The following is a 16,911-nucleotide window of genomic DNA, read 5'->3' as shown; positions in this document are numbered from 1 at the left end:
AGCTGAGGTTCTATGGAATTAGAAGGTGGAAAAGGCCACATTAAGCCCTCCTTTGGCTTTCAGCATTTTTTCCCCCATTTCAGATAGACAGACAGGCAGACATGTGTCCCCTGCTGTCCACATCAGGCAGGGCTGGTCCACCACTTCCTCTTCAGGGTGACACCTTCTCACATCTCTTGCTGCAACTGTAATGGGAGAGAGAAATTAAGAAATATGTTTGAGAATGCAAGAAGCAAAAACACACATGGAATGACATATTCCATGTACAATCACCTTTGGCTCACATCCCCTCTTTTTGAACTCTGAGAAAGCAGGAGGGGACTGGGGCCGGTGAAAATAAGGTACCACCTCTACTTAATATAAAGAGATTTCTGGCTATTGTGTGAGTGTAGTTGGGGGACTTGGGGGTGGGGTTGGGGGCTGGGGATGGAAGAGGAAGATGTAAGGGGGCGACTTCGTCCTCTCTAGGCCAGCAAGGGCTTGGACAAAGGTCTCTGGCCTTGGTTCCTCTGGCGGAGAATAAGCACCCTCAACTGACGCGCTGATGGAGGGTCAGGACCTGCATTAGCCGGAGCTACAGGAGAGCAGGGTACACATTGTCTCATCCTGGCTTTGTTACCACTTCTAACCCTGAGAATCTCTGGCGTGAGACCTCAAAGATCATCTGACTTGTCTCTGCCATCTTGTGCCTTTTGCTTAGTGACTTTGGGTAGGTCGCATCAAGTGCTCAGTAATCAAAGGGGTGGGGCTGGATGACCTCAGGCTACCCCTGGGCTTCCACCTCCGAATTGTCTCCTGATGGGGAGATGCCACACAACTTGGAAGTAGTAAGGTCTCCGGTGAGTCTGAAAGGCACATCTTTGCTGAAGACTTGTCACCTGCCCTCTTGAACCTTTGTTAGGGGGAATGACTCTCAGATGGGGGGGGGGGGGTCTATTTTTTGAGATAGAAAAAAATTTCAGAAGCCTAACTGGTGTTTCCCTTAGTCCCTCCGTTTGGCTAGGTTTAAAAGTACTGCATGCTAGAAAGCTTTCTCCAGGTCTACTCGCTGTTTTTTCTGTAGTTTTCAGACCGCTCACGATGTCCTGTCCACTGGCTCAGGAGGGGGTGGCAGGAAGGGTGCCCTGGGCTTCTCCTCTGTAGAGGAACCAACCGATTTGGCTACCTGGGAGTAATGTGCAATCACATTTTTATTTTTGTCACCACCAGGGTGTCCTGTTGGACTCTCTCCTCTCATCCTCTCCCAAGGCGGCTGGTTGGTGTGGCTTTAGCAGTGGGTGCTATTATTTGGAGGTGCCTAGAGACTTAAGAGTGGTGGCTGCACCATTTCGCTGGGTGGCTTGCGAATTGTCAGTCTGGTTCCTGAGAGCTCAAACTGAGATGGAAATGAGACCTGTTTTCACTCTAGGCCGGCCGGGGCGTTCCGCACAACCCACTTGAGAGGCCCCACCGGCGTGGCCTTTAGGACGGTGCCTCTTGTCTTGTAATGGCCACCGGCCCTCCCTCGGGAGACACGCGGCCACCTGGGTGGGACGCTGCGGTGCTTACCTCCGGGACACGAGGTGGTCGCTGGGAGAGGGCTCGGAAGGCCCTGGGGGTCCTATCAGGACGCACCACTAGGGAGACGTGGAATCTCCTCTTCTCACCCCCACAAGCCTCGCCCGCATCGTAATTCTTTTTATTTTTACTTTCGAGCCATGTAAGGCATGCAGATGGGGTAGGAGCGTTCCCGCGACACGTTGCCAGCAGCGCAGCGCCGGCCCGCTCGTGTGGCCGGAGCCCGGGGAGGGGACAGGGCACGCGCCGCCTGCCCCACCTGCCCCACCGCCCACGGTCGCGGCCGCCCCGGGTCGCGGGACCCGCGCCGGTCACCCCCGCCCCACGGGGCCCAAGAGGCGAGGCCGCGCGGCCCAGCCCCGGCCTCGGCCCTGGCTGAGTGCTGGGGCGCGCGGGGGGCGCGGGCAGGGTCCGCCCGGGCGGGTCAGTGCCCCGCGCCCCAGGCCGCTGGCGGCCAGGCCCACGTTTTCCCTTTCTCCGGCTCCCTCCGCCCTCCACTCTGTCCCTCCCTCCGCCCTCCTCCCTCCCCGCGCTTCCCCTCCTCCTGCCTGGTCATGTGTCGCCTTTTTTTGTTTGCAGTGGAAACAATTTCTCGCCGCTCGGCGCGCCCCGGCCCGACGCGCCGCGGCGGAGGCGAGCGGGAGGCGGGACGGGGCGGGGAGAGCGGCGGGGCCGGCGGGAGGACGCGCGGCGCGCCCGGCGGACGCCGCAGGTCCCATGCCGCGCCGCGACCCCCGCGCCCCTGCCGCCCGCGCCCGCGGCCGCCCCCCGCCGCCCGCCGCCCCGGGCTCGCCGCGCCGCGCCCGCGCGTCCTTAGCGGGGCCACCGAGCGATGCCCGCCGGGCGCCCGCGAAAGTTTGTCGGCTCCTGCTGAAGGGCAGCGGCGCCCCCGCACCCCCGTGCCCCGCTCCGGCCAGGTGAGTTTGCGCCCCGCTCCTGCCGGCTCCCGCGTGGGCTCGGGGGGCACCCGGGGCGGGAGGCGCGTCCGAGACGGTCCTGGAGACTACCTCGCCGCTCTCGGAAGACGAGGGACCCCGCAGGTCCTGGGGGGAGGGTCGGGTGGAGACCCCGGGAGCCTCCGGGCCGGGAAGTTGCCGGGTCCGAAGAGTTTCCTGCCCCGACGTGCGTGCTGCTTCCCGGTGCCTCGGTTTCCGAAAAGACGCCTGCAAGGAACAGAGTTGGTATTGTCTGCGGAGGACGGGGTCCCCGCCGTTCCGGGCCGGGGAGGGGGTTCCGATCAAGTGGGGACCCCAAGATGAGAAACAGGCTCCTAACAAAGATCCCCCCCGGCCAAACTGTGCAGACTTGGCACAGGCAACGAACGTCTCCGGAGACCCCCGAGGCCCGACCCCCCTCATCCCGGCCCTGTTTGAAACCCTCCTTGGGCCCTGGATAAGTTGGGGGACGGCGGGCTTTTATTGATTTGTTTTCGAGGCTCGCCGCGGTGCGGCCAATAAAAGGTTTATGACATCTGACCGGCAGTGAAGGTATGCGAGCTCCCAATTGCCCAGTATACGGGGAGAAGACCAGTTTCCCCCGTTGCCCGGCAACGCCGCTGATTGACGCGGGGTGCAGCCAATCGCCACTCCCGCAGGTCCCCTTGAAATGTTTTTGACAAGTACAGTAGACGAGAGTGAAGCGCGTGCGTGCGCGCGCGCGCGTGCTGGGTGAGGGGGTGACCCGGCCCCCCAAACTCGCGACTGCTCGGCTCTGGGAGGATTTCTTAACTTTTTAAAGTTCGCATCGAACATCTGTTCAGAGCTGGGCCAGTAATGTCTTTGTCAGTTATTTGGAGACCTTCTGTTTACTAGGCGAGAAACTAAGCTTTCTTGCCGCATTTTCTCCGTTAAAAAATAAAGAGGGTAACAAAACACAGCAAGTCATAAAAAAAACAAAAGAGGGTGTGTGTGTGTGTGTGTGCAGAGAAAAGTTGTAAGGAGGTCACCAGTGAATAACTATTTGCGTATCTGGTGGAGCAGCCTTGTTGGCAGCAGATTAAAAATGTTTGCTTAACTGCAACTCACATGATCCAGATTCTTTTTTTTTCCCTCTGAAACAGGAGGAAAAAAAGATTTGGCGAAATCTGTAGTTAGAGTATAATAATGGAAAACTCCTCAGCTGTGGTTTCTGGGAACTGTTTTTGTTTTTTTTTTTTTTTTGGTTATTGTTGTTTTGTTTTGTTTTTACATGGAACTGTAGTGATCAGCAGCTCTTCACCCTGTTGGTATAAAATGCGGGATTTATAGGGATGCAGTGAGTGGTTGGAGAGTACGGGGTCCCAGCACAAAGCGCACACATGATCCAAGGGTACTGAACTCCCATAACCCTCTGTTCGTGACAATGCCACTTTTTCTCCTAAAACCATATTGCTGGCAGTGTTTGTTTAAAACAAAAGGAAACATGGAGAATAGCGTGTTAGTTCCTCTGGGAAGCTACTGACAAATAAGCAAATTAAAAAGAAAGAGAGCAGCATGTTGTCATAGCAACAGTGCAATCAAATTACTTTACTGTCAGCCATGATATAATTTTCCTGTTTGGAAGCTCAGGAGACATAAAACTTTGATTTAGAGCTAAAGTTGACTTCAGTGGCTGGGTAGTTCTGTTTTATACTCTACTGTGGGCATATGCTGGTCATCAGAAAATTTTCTGATGGGATCTGAGGAGACTTTAAGAAAGACAAGTGGTGCTATAATTCGTTCATAAAGAAGTTAAAAGCAGGATCAGACCAGACTCTGTTGTATCCCCAAGCCAAAAGATGCTAGCTTGTTTTTTTGTCTGAAATGTGTCAGGGTAACCTTCTTATTTGACAGAAAGAAATATTCCCTGTGAGTGAACCCAAGACGTCTGGAGCATCCTGCCTGGTCTGTACTGCAATGCCTCATGAAGTTTTCTCTCCTTAAGAGTTGGGCATCTTGGCCAGGCGCGGTGGCTCACGCCTGTAATCCCAGCACTTTGGGAGGCCGAGGCGGGTGGATCGTGAGATCAAGACATTGAGACCATCCTGGCCAACATGGTGAAACCCCGTCTTACTAAAAATACAAAAATTAACCAGTCATGGTGGCACACGCCTGTAGTCCCAGCTACTTGGGAGGCTGAGGCAGGAGAATCTCTTGAACCTGGGAGGCAGGGGTTGCAGTGAGCGGATTTTGCGCCACTGCACTCCAGCCTGGGCAACAGAGTGAGACTCTGTCTCAAAAAAGAAAAAAAAAACCGGTTGGGCCTCTCACCACAGCTCCCCCTTAGGCCTTTCGTCTAGCAGGTTCTACCTTTTGGAAGAGGGAAGGTACTATAATTCACCGGCACCCTTGGCTGGTTGGTTAGTGCCCAGGATTATGCCTTCTAGAATTCCCTAATAGAGCTTCTGCAGGTGAAGTGGCAGTTGTTTTAGATGTGGTGTTAATGAACATTTAAGAGACATAGAAGGGTCATGTCTTTGCCTTTTTTATTTTATTTATTTATTTTTTTGAGACAGGGTCTCCCTCTGTTGCCCAGGCTGGAGTGCAGTGAGCCTCAACCTCCTGGGCTCAAGTGATCCTCCCACCTCAGCCTCCCAAGTAGCTGGAACTACAGGCACACACCACCACACCCAGCGAATTTTTGTATTTTTTTGGTGGAGATGGCGTTTTACCATGTTGGCCAGGCTGGTCTTGAACTTCTGAGCTCAAGGGATCCTCCTGCCTCAGACTCCCAAAGTGGTGGGATTACAAGCATGAGCTACCATGCCTGGCCTATGTCTTTGCTTTTAAATATGTTCGTTCATCCCTCCTCCTTCTCCTCCTCCTCCTCCTCCATCCCTCCTCCTCCTCCTTCTCCTCCCCCTCCCGCTTCTTCCTCCTTCCTCCCCTTGCCCTGCCCTGCCCTGCCCTGCCCTTGCCCTCCTCTCCCCTCCTCTCCCCTCCTCTCCCCTCCTCTCCTCTCCCCTCCCTTACCTTCCCTTCCCTTTGCCTTCTCTTTCCCTTCCTTCCTTCTTTCCCTTCTTCTTTCCTTTCTTCCTTCCCTTCTCTTCTTCCTTCCCTTCCCATCTCTCTTCCCTTCCCCCTTCTCTTCCGTTCCCTTCCCCCTTCTCTTCCATTCCATTCCCTTCCCTTCCCTTCTTCAAAACTTTTGAGACAGGATCTTGCTCTGTTGCTCAGGCTGGAGTGCAGTGGTACAGTCATGGCTCACTGCAGCCTCAGCTTCTTGGGTTCAAGCAGTCCTCCCACCCAGCCTCCCAAGTAGCTGGGACTACAGGCACATGCCACCATGCCCGGCTAATTTTTGTATTTTTCATAGAGATGGGGTTTCGCCATGTTGCCCAGGCTGGTCTCAAACCCCTGGGCTCAAGTGATCCTCCTGCCTCAGCCTCCCAAAGTGGTGAGATTATAGGCGTGAGCCACCATGCCCAGCCTGTTCATTTGTTTTCTAGGTAAATGCTTGATTTTCTTACTGTTTGTTTGTGGGGGGGATTAAAACCTAACAGTCTTAAACCAAGCATATTGTTTTAGCGCTACAGAGAGTGGGAGACCTTTTTGGTTATCTTTACTGTTCTTTCTGTGTTACGTCGGGTGCTGGAGGGTTGAACATGCTTTGTGTCTGTAGGGGTCATTCTGTTTGTAAACGTACCATCTCCTCGTTTTCTTTTCTCATCAGATGTTATTTTACTCCGTGTTCTAGGTCATTGATAAAAATGGGGATGGTGGTGGGTCGGGGTGGAGGGATAGAATTCTATGGCATGTTTTGTTGAATTGAATTGAATTTGCTGTCTTGAAACTGGCAGTTGCTCTCCTGACTTTTTTCACCAGCTCTAATTTCAGTTAATGGCTTATCTTACATTCCCATGTATTCTGTGTGGTACCTGAAGTTACTTGCTTTTCTTCTGTTCTGGAAGAAAAAATAATTCACAGTAAAATTTAACGTACTTTAAAACTGGTCTCCTGGTCTCAAGCAATCGTCCCGCCTCAGCCTCCCAAAGTGCTGGGATTACAGGCATGAGCCACCGTGCCTGGCCGGTGTTACCGGTCTTATTTTATTTAAGGGCATCAGGTCACCTTGCTGTATGAATGGCGGGCTGATTTTTCTCATCGGCCTATCTCTCTGGTGGAATTGTGGGATTGTGTTGCTTAGTGTGGGAGTCACAAGGTGGTGTTCCTGTGTAGCAGGGGTTCCATAGAGGCGGCAGAGGGAGGCAACAGGATCAGAGGGGTACAGTCTGCCTTTCTGTTTTGGGCCTCGCCAGCTCATCATTTCTTTGTGATGTCTTTACTAGGAGCCTTCACGTAAATGGGTCCAGTCATGCCTCCCAGTAAGAAGCCAGAAAGCTCAGGAATTAGTGTCTCCAGTGGACTGAGTCAGTGTTACCGGGGCAGCGGTTTCTCCAAGGCCCTTCAGGAAGACGATGACCTCGACTTTTCTCTGCCTGACATCCGATTAGAAGAGGGGGCCATGGAAGATGAAGAGCTGACCAACCTGAACTGGCTGCACGAGAGCAAGAACTTGCTGAAGAGCTTTGGGGAGTCGGTCCTCAGGAGTGTCAGCCCCGTCCAGGACCTGGACGATGACACCCCCCCATCCCCTGCCCACTCTGACATGCCCTACGATGCCAGGCAGAACCCCAACTGCAAACCCCCCTACTCCTTCAGCTGCCTCATATTTATGGCCATCGAGGACTCTCCAACCAAGCGCCTGCCAGTGAAGGATATCTACAACTGGATCTTGGAACATTTTCCATATTTTGCAAATGCACCTACTGGGTGGAAAAACTCAGTGAGACACAATTTGTCATTGAATAAGTGTTTTAAGAAAGTGGACAAAGAGAGGAGTCAGGTAAGCCTCTGTGTCTGGAACCCCAGGTTTTCTTTTTTTTTTTTAATTTAAAAATTTTCTCTATTAAAAATGAATTTCTATTCACCACATTGAAGTAGCAGTTGTAAGTGGGTTTTATTCTATTTAATTCATTTAGATAATTTTAAAGAATTTCCTTTCCCTAAGCCTATTAGTTATGTACTGTTTATTAGCATTTGTACTATTTGAGAGTTTCCCACTGATAGAGTTTCCATAAAGATAAAACAGTGGTTTGCAGAATTGATTAGTTCTCAGTTAACATCCCTCAGTGTGGATGGGTCACTTTGGTTTTAGGGTCTTAACAAAGGTCAGAATTCCAAGGACAGCCATTAACCATGAAGTATGTGTGTGTATATATGCATATATATATATTTGAGAAAAACTGCCACCATGGGCTAGAGAAAAATGGTGTTTCTTTTTTTCCCTGAATATGAACTAGGAGAAGGGAAATTTCTCCAGTGTTCTGGAATAAGTGGACAGTGATGAACATTGGGAAGAGACTTGAGTATACTTATGCTCGCAGACTAAACAGACATGAGTTGCCCAGGTGACTGTCATGAAATCTGGTGTCTGTATAAGTGACAACTTTGAAATTCCTGGCTCAGAGTGAGGGTCCCATTAGAGACTGACTTTTAAGAAGTTTAATATTGACTTTAAAGCAGAGGTCCCCAATGTTTTTGGCACTAGGGACACATTTTGTGGAGAGCCAAGGGGGGATGGTTTTGGTATGAAACTGTTCTACTTCAGATCATCAGTCATTAGATTCTCATAAGAAGCACGCAACCTAGATCCGTTGCATACACAGTTCACAGTAGGGTTTGTGCTCCTATGAGAATCTAATGCCACCACTGATCTGACAGGAGGTGGAGCTCGGGTGGCAATGCTGACCTCCTACTGTGCAGCCGCGTTCCTAACAGGCCACTGATTGGTACATGGCCCCAGGTTGAGGACCCCTGCTTTAAAGCCATAGTTTGTACTTCATGGTCAGTGAAAAGAAGACGGTTTTAATAATTTGCTTTCTTTTTCTTTCTTTTTTCTTTTTTCTTTTTTTTCTTTTTTTTTGGGGACCAGGGTCTTGCTCTGTCACCCAGGCTGGAGTGCAATGGTGTGATCACTGCCCACTGCAGCTTTGACCTCCTGGGCTCGAGTGATCCTCGCATCTCAGCCTTCGAACAAGCTGGGAGCACAGGTGTGTGCCACTACACCCTGCTAATTTTTATACTTTTTGTAGAGATGGTGTCTTACCATGCTGGCCCAGGCTGGTCTCAAACTTCAGGGCTCAAGTGATTCAGCCACCTCAGCCTCCCAAAGTGCTGGGATTACAGGCATGAGCCACCACGCCTGGCCTATTTTTGTTTTAAGGAACATAATAGGTTTAGTAGAAATTGGGCAGCTGTTAAGAAGTGGAAAACAAAATTGTGATCTGACTTTGAGTCCTGAAAAGTAATGCAGCCGCGATTAAGATAAATTGCCAGAGAAAGTTCCTTCCACTAAGTTTTCATGTGACTGTGTTTTCCCGCTTTGTCTGTTGTGTTAATAATGCTGCTGTGTGCAGCTGGGGTGCTGGTTCTCCCTCTTTTTGAAGTTCAGGTTCGGGCGCAGGACCACTGTTGTGTGGGATCAGTGGCTGTGCAGGGCTGGGGCCTTTAATTTCTTTCTCTCTGGCAACATGTCACCATTTCAAGTAGAATCTTGAGCCTAAGAATATTCTCCTTGTCTTTGGCATGGGAGAGTATGAATCAGGAAGTGGCCAACCGTATTGCTCCTTGCTCAAATTGGACATGTTTGTGTGCAAATGCTCTTCACTCGGTTTCTGTTTGAGATGGGGGGTGGGGACGCAGGGCTTGGGGAGGGGTGTTGCCTGGGAGGAAAGATGTGGGCACTAAGGAGAGATTTACTTTGATCACTGGTGCAAATGATGCCTGGGTCGAGCGTGCAGATCTGAATATTCATAAGTTTCTGGTTCCCTCCTCTCCAGGTCCTTATTTTTGTGTAGCTGTAACCATCAGAGTATGCCCCTTTAATCAGGGAGAGGAATTTCCATGACCATGAAGCTCTTTCTCCTTCCCTCCATATCTCAGGTTGGGCATTTGGAGAGCCACCTCTGGACTTGGCTTTTTTTGAGTGCTTTAAGATTATTCTTTGAGCTTAGAGGACGTTCATTGCTCCTCTGTAAAGAACCAAGTCTGTGGTATTTAAAGCTTCTGTATAGGTGGGTCTTTGTGGCAAGAAAGGGAAAGTCTTCAAAAGCAATTCCAGACTGAGAACGTGGAGAAGAAAGTGCTGCTCAGGTCCCCCAAAGCCTCACAGCAGTGATAAAGCAACAAACAGGGCGTTTAGTTTGGTGTAAAACGAGTCTGCAAGTTCCTGCATGCTTGAATCTTCGTGTTTGACATAATGCCGGTGCACATAGAAGTAATTTAGCAAATGCACACTCTGAAATGTTAGAAAAGACCAACGCCAAGGCGTGCAGCAAGACTTGGGAACATTATTCATCAGTCAGCCTTGGGAGTGACAAGTGGGTGTTGGATGCCCTGTGTTGAGGCACACTGGGAGGAGCTGTTCTCCCCCCATGCGACCCCCCACTCCCCCACCGCTGGATTCTGGGAGTCATGTTTTCCAGGGATGAAGATTGTCAATCCAGATACATTCAGGTATCACCTGTTGAAAGAGAATGGTTTTAAAGACTTGAGATTCTTAATGTTATGAAATATTCAGTTCTGGCTTCCCAGCCATCCTGACCTGTGTTGACATGTTTCTGATCAAATGCCAGTCAGTTTTGTGGTTGGGAGTTTGTTCCCAGCATTTGCGATTCTGTGAGAACAAAGCAAGAGGTGTGAGTTTTTCCACTTTTCTCCTCTTTCTTGGGTTCCCCCAGGCCAGCTGTGGCTGCTGTGAGAGGTGCAGGCTCCCAGGTATGCTCAGGTACACCCAGGTCCTTCCAGGGCATTGACCTGGCCCAGTCACTTGGGGTATGCTACTATGGCATTCTCCCTGATACTCTGCCCAGTGAAAGCTCCTTTAGCTCTATGGGTAAACTTGTTTTTTCCTATGAGATTTTATTTGGCGGGAGCTCCCACACTGAAGGTGCCTTCAACACAGTGACTAAATGCACCTGAATGTTGGTGAGAAATACCTTAAATTGAACGAGAACATTGAAACCTTGCAAGTTGTATGCAGTGAATTAGCTATTCCACTTTTAATTTTCTTCTGAAAGTGAAGAATACGGTTAGGCTTGACGTAGCAGTGAAAATGTGGAATCCTGTGTGATCCCTGTCCCTGAGGGCTTGGAACACATACCCTGCTGGACAACTGTTTGGCTGGGATGTTGGGGAGGGAACATACTAAATTACATCAGAGTCACCTGTGGCACTTAAAAAACAATTCCCAGCCGGGCACGGTGACTCACACCTGTAATCCCAGCACTTTGGGAGGCCAAGGCAGGAGGATTGCTTGAGTGCAGGAGTTTGAGACCAGCCTGGGCAACATGGTGAAACCCTGTCTCTAAAAAAATACAAAAATAATTGGCTGAGCATGATGGCATACTCCTGTAGTCCCAGCTACTCGGGAGGCTGAGATGGAAGGATGGCGTGAGCCCGGGAGGTGGAGGTTGCAGTGAGCCGAGATACAGCCTAGGTGACAGGGCCAGACCCTGTCTCAAAAAAAAAAAAAAAAAATTCCCATTTTCTTGGGCCCCTTTCTGGAGATTGTGATTCATTAGGTGTGAGGTGGGTTGGGGAAAACTGGTAGTTCTGCTAAGCTTCCTAGGTGTTTCCAGTATGGAGCCAGGTTTGAGAATCCCTGAACTAGGTGCCCTCTTGAGGTCTTTCCAGTTGCTGAGATTTCATCAAGAGCATGTTCTCATGAATGAGTCAGTCAAGGCAAAAGAGACAGCTTGGCTTTTGTTTTATCTCTTAAAGGACTTCAAAAGATAAGAGTTTTATTTTTATTTTTGAATCACGGAAATTTTCAAACATACACAGAACTAGAATCGTATAATGACTTGATATACCCCCATAACACACATCCTGATTCAGTAGTTGACAAAGGTTTGTCACACTTATTTTATTTATTCTTTTTTGTTGTCGCTGTTTCTGAAGTTGTTTTTTGGTTTTCTGTTTTGAGATAGGGTTTCCTTCTGTTGACCAGGCTGGAGCGCAGTGGCATAATCATGGCTTATTGCAGCCTCAGACTCCCAGGCTCAAGCCTTAGCCTTAGCCTCCGAAGGGGGGACTAGAAGTACATACCACCATGCCTGGCTAATTTTTTTTTTTTTGTATTTTTCATAGAAACGGGGTTTCGCCATGTTGCCCTGGCTGGTCCCAAATTCCTGGCCTCAAGCAATCCTCCTGCCCCAGCCTCCCAAAGTGCTGTGGATTATAGGCATGAGTCACTGCACCCAGCCTTGCTGAAGTATTTTGAAGCAAATGACGTTTACAATTCAAACATTTCGGTATACATAAGAATAATTGACAATTTCTTACATAACAACCATGCTAAAGTCCCCCCTAACAAAATGAACAATTATTTGGTGTTGCCTAATACCAGGTCCATATTCAGATATCCCTGTTTACAAAATGTTTGTTTGAATTAGGGTCCAAATGTGGTTCCTGCAGTGCCTTTTGTGATGTTTCCTGTCTGTGTCAGTCTGCAGCACTCCTATGCCCTCTTTACTTTTTCATTCCCTTCCCTGTTAAAAGAGACCCATGGCTTACACTATAGAGTACTTGCATTCTGTTTACTTCCTTGTGATTTCGTGTAACTTGCTTCTCTCTCTCCTTCTATTTCCTGTCAAATGGAAGGAAGTACGAACTTCTGGGTCACATTCTGGATATATCACTTCCAGAAGCCTGGTCATCCCCGTCTTGGGGAAGCTGAGATTGAGCCATGGGTTCACATGAGGTCACTGTTCCCTACTCTATAAAGTTCCTCATTAGTTTTTTTTTTTTTTTTTTTCATTTTGTCTATGGATGATCTGTGCCTAAATCAATTAAGGTAGAGTTTTAATGTCTGGGATTAAGTTTTACACTCCCTAAATACAGGTCTTACTTAGGAGTGTAAGATTAGCATGTACTAACCTCTCTGAGTACTTGTAAATGAGAAGTAGAATGCAGTTATTTTTTTCCAGACTGGATTATAAGGTATGTGTGTATTTCTATTTCTGTGCCTTTTTTTTTTTTTTAACCTTTCCTCTTGCTACTTGAACAAAAAACATTGTCATCAAAGGGTTTATAAAGGAAACACTGTACAAAAGTATGTTTATTATATCCAGAGCTGAGTGCTTTAAATACAATTTTAGCTTATAAATATAGGCATGCTTGCTTTGTGCTTTCCATATGCAGTATCTGATTTCTTCCTCACTAAACCCTATGAAGTAGGCCCTATTATTTTCTTTCTTAAAATAGATGATGAGTTAAGCTCTGAGTGGTTAAGTAACTTGCTAGAAGTTGCACAGCTAGTAAGTGCAGAACTTACTAGGAACCTAACTGGAAGGAACCTAATTCCTTCCAACTTTTTAAAAATTATTTATTTAATTTAGTTTTGAGACAGGGTCTCTCTGTCACACAGGCTGGAGTACACTGGCATGATCATAGCTCACTGCAACCTTGAACTCCTGGGCTCAAGTGATCCTCCTGCCTCAGCCTCCCAAGTAGCTGAGAATACAGGTGCATGCCACCACATCCAGCTAATTTCAAGATTTTTTTTTTTTTTTTGTAGGGCTGCGCACTGTGGCTCATACCTGTAATTCCAGCACTTTGGGAGGCCGAGGCAAGCAAATGACTTGAGCCCAGGAGTTTGAGACCAGCCTAGGCAACATGATGAAACTGCATCTCTGCAAAAGATAAAAAAATTAGCTGGGCATTGTGGCACGTACCTGTAGTCCCGGCTACTCAGGAGGCTGAGTTGGGAAGATCGCCTGGTGACAGAGCTAGATCCTGTTTCCAAAAATAATATATTTTTAGTAAAGATGGGGTCTTGCTGTGTCGCCCAGTCTGGTCTTGAACTCCTGTCCTCAAGTAATCCTCCCAATTGTGAGCCACCATGCTTGGCCCGATTCCCTCCAATTCTGAAGGGCATGTGCTTACCCCTCGTGCTTGCCTAGGCCTTCTCAGTATAGCAGACATTGTAGATGATCTCTCTGTGCTTCCTTTAAATATCCTGTGAATATGGGTTATAGGGGATTGAAATAACCCAAATAAACCCAGAATTAACTCTGGGGGCACAGGATAGAGAAAGGCAAATACAGAGTATATTTTTGTACCGTTGAGATGGGGCTCAATTGTCAGCACATGTAAAGTTCTTGCATCTGCACAGAGCACACAACTGTCTGCTCAGCTTCCGGTTTCCAGGCTCCATCCTGAGCCCCCTGCCTCATAGGACCCCTTCAGTGGCATCAGAGCCAAGTGAGGAAGCTTTTCTCCCTGCGTGTACACTGTTGATACAAATTGTCTCTAATTTGCTGTTCTCTTCATGTTTGCTCTCGGTAGATGAGATTCTTTTTCAAAGGCAGTTTTGAAAATGAGGTCGCACCCAGGTGTGGTGGCTCACGTCTGTAATCCCACACTTTGGGAGGCCAAGACGGGGGCATCTTTTGAGGCCAGGAGTTCAAGACCAGCCTGGCCATCATGGTGAAACCCTGTCTCTACTAAAAATACAAAAAGTAGCCGGGCCTGGTGGCGGGCGCCTGTAATCTCAGCTACCTGGGAGGCTGAGGCAGGAGAATCGCTTGAACCCGGGAGGCAGAGGTTGCAGTGAGTGAAGATCACGCCACTACACTCCAGCCTGAGTGACAGAGTGAGACTCTGTCTCAAAAAGAAAAACAACAACAACAAAAGAAACTGAGGTTGCACCTCTATGTGTCAGCACCCCACGTGAGCAGTTGCTTCTAGTTTTCTCTTCTTGGTGTCGTGAATAAAGAATCAAGAGCATTTCCCCTAACCGTGACACCAGTCAACCTACCTGTCTCATTGATGGACCTTTTAGGAGGAAGAGATGACTTATTATTACTATTTTTTTGGATAAATAATGCTCATTGGAAGACAGTGTGGTCTGGTTCGGATGTGTAAATTCCTAAGAATTAGTGTAATGTTGGGTGGGGTGGAATGTGTAATTTTGTAATGTGTGTGAGACTCCTCTGTGGTCTCTGGGTGAAGTGACAATCCTTTTCATCCTCGACCTGGGGCTGCCTTGCCCAGCGTCGGAAATGGCTCTCCCTGAAGACGGCCTCCTTCTCACCGGTGCCTACTGCCAGGCGGGCTGCTTTCTGCTGTCTGTGCTATAGGCTATGTCACCTCAGAAGGTTGAGAGTTTACCAGGGTCTCTGAGGGGCCAGAAATAAAAATACTCCCTTGTCACAGGCCCTGGAATAGGAAGCCATTCATACCAGCATCCTGTGATCCCAAGAAAGCGCAGCTCCCTGACCCATCCTGCCGATTTTTTTTTTTTTTTTTTTTTGAGACAGAGTCTCGCTCTGTCACCCAGGCTGGAGTGCAGTGGTGCAATCTCGGCTCACTGCAACCTCCGCCTTCCCGGGTTCAAGCGATTCTCCTGCCTCAGCCTCCTGAATAGCTGGGATTACAGGCGCGTGCCACCACACCCAGCTAATTTTTGTATTTTTAGTGGAGACGGGGTGTTGGTCAGGCTGGTCTCGAACTCCTGACCTTGTGATCTGCCCGCCTCGGCCTCCCAAAGCGCTGAGATTACAGCCGTGAGCCACCGTGCGCAGCCCCATTCTGCTGATTTGTTCCTTCCAGACTGTTCATTCCTTCTTCTTCCAGTCAGTAGGTGTCTTGGGTGGGGGCACATTTCCGTTGTCTTGCTCTGGCAAACCTTTCATTTGTCTGCTCATTCATTCATTTATTCAACAAACTTTTTAAAGTACCTACTAAGTGCTAAAAGAATACAGAATTGAATGTACCATGGCCACTGCCTGTAAGGCACTCATGGTCCAGCGAGCCCTCCCCTCAGAGTCTCCCTCTCGCTAGCGGAACTTCTCTAGCAGAAGCTCTTACTCCACTGCTGTATGCCCTTTGTATTCTCTGTTTTCTGTCTCACATCGTTGCTTTTCTGGCCCTTCATGGATACACTACCTTTCTACTCCTCATAGTGACTTGGCCAGGAAGATGCCATTAACCTGGATAGGGGTCTGTCTGAGGCTGCTGGGAAAGCTTCTGGGCCCGAGGGCCCTATCAATGTATCTGTCCAGTATCTCCCCCTGTTTCCTATTGAGAAAATGTTTCATTCTCTTTGGTAGGGCTTTGTGGCACCTGGATAGGTCTACCAGATACTTCATTGATGTACTGCCTGTATATCCAACCAGCAAGAAATGGTTTTCAGAACCTTCCCCATTGGGCTGGGATTTCCCTTTGAAATCATTTTGGCTGCAGGATAATTCTCTGCAGTAAATAACATAGGAAGTTGGCACTCTGACCTCCTATTTGAAAGTTATGAGTTTAGGCTGGGAGTGGTGGCTCACACCTGTAATCCTAGCACTTTGGGAAGCCGAGGTGGGGCGGATCACTTTGAGCCCAGGAGTTCGAGACCAGCCTAGGCAACATGGTGAAACCCTGTCTCTACAAAAAATACAGAGATTAATTGGGCGTGGTGGCATGTGCCTGTAGTCCCAGCTACTCTCCTGAGGCTGGAGAATCGCTTGAACCCGGGAGGTGGAGGCTACGGTGAGCCATGATCGCACCACTGCATTCCAGCCTGGGTGACAGAGTGAGACCATGTCTCCAACAACAACAAAAAATTAAAAAAAAAAATGTGATTTGATTCTTGCTTTTTGTACTCTTAGTAGTTTACATTCCAGGGAAGCAGGAAACATAATGCAAAATAAAAAAGAATAAGTTACCGTAAGTACTGGAAGTGTGCCGATCAGTGTGAGATTGGTATCATTCAAAGTTAGGCTGGCTTCCCTTTCCCAAAGAGGGGCTCTGGGTAAGCTAAAAGATAGTGATGGGCGAGTTTTGAATATTCCTTATGTTCACTTGAATAAGCTGTTACAAAGCATTCTTCGGGTGTGGGAATGAGCATTAGACCTCCAAGGATGGATTGATCAGAAGGAGGCTTGAGTGTTTATTGTAGAAAACCAATTAACAATGATTTAAACAAGCTAGGGGCGTATTTCTCCATTACATGAAAGAAGTCTTGAGGAGCTAGACAGAGACGCACATTCCCTCTTCTCTGCTGTTCTTAGGGCATTGTGGGTTTCCATTCTCAGTCTTCTCATGGTCCAAGATGGCATCAGCTAGCATGTTCCCATTTTAGGAAGCAAGAAGGGGAGTGCAGGGAAGGACAGGAGGGAGTCTTGCTGACTTCTGGTTTTAAGCGGCTTTCCCAGAAACCCCACCCTCTGCTTTGATCTTATTGGCTAGAGCTTGGTCACATGACTTCTAGCTGCAAGGAAGCCTGGGAAATGGACTCTTTTGCCTGATCCATTGGAACCCCAAGTTAAATGTTGATTCTGTTGCCAAGCAAACTTGGAACTTTCTGCCACAAAGGTCTAGATGTTTAGGAGGCAAATGTTACTGG

General features: G+C 48.7%; 1 protein-coding gene across 12 annotated transcripts in view; it reads left to right on the top strand.

Annotated features, from left to right (window-relative positions):
* FOXN3 (forkhead box N3) overlaps positions 1–16,911 on the top strand; it is a 460,655-nt gene that overhangs the window by 197,487 nt on the left and 246,257 nt on the right. For 9 of the 12 annotated variants that reach the window (XM_019009497.4, XM_055361192.2, XM_055361190.2 and 6 more), the window contains one exon: positions 6,803–7,359. In XM_019009497.4, coding sequence (XP_018865042.1) covers positions 6,817–7,359 — 543 coding nt within the window. In that variant the 5' untranslated portion in view covers positions 6,803–6,816. Of the gene's footprint in view, positions 1–2,343; positions 2,475–4,397; positions 4,419–6,802; positions 7,360–16,911 lie in introns of those variants that run through there. The other 3 variants (XM_031001544.3, XM_031001543.3, XM_063698105.1) reach the window with 2 other exon arrangements.

Source organism: Gorilla gorilla, chromosome 15 (genome assembly GCF_029281585.2).
Source record: "Gorilla gorilla gorilla isolate KB3781 chromosome 15, NHGRI_mGorGor1-v2.1_pri, whole genome shotgun sequence".
NCBI classification, from domain to species: domain Eukaryota; kingdom Metazoa; phylum Chordata; class Mammalia; order Primates; family Hominidae; genus Gorilla; species Gorilla gorilla.
Note: the sequence above shows the minus strand (reverse complement) of the source record. Positions and strands in the feature narration are given on the sequence as shown.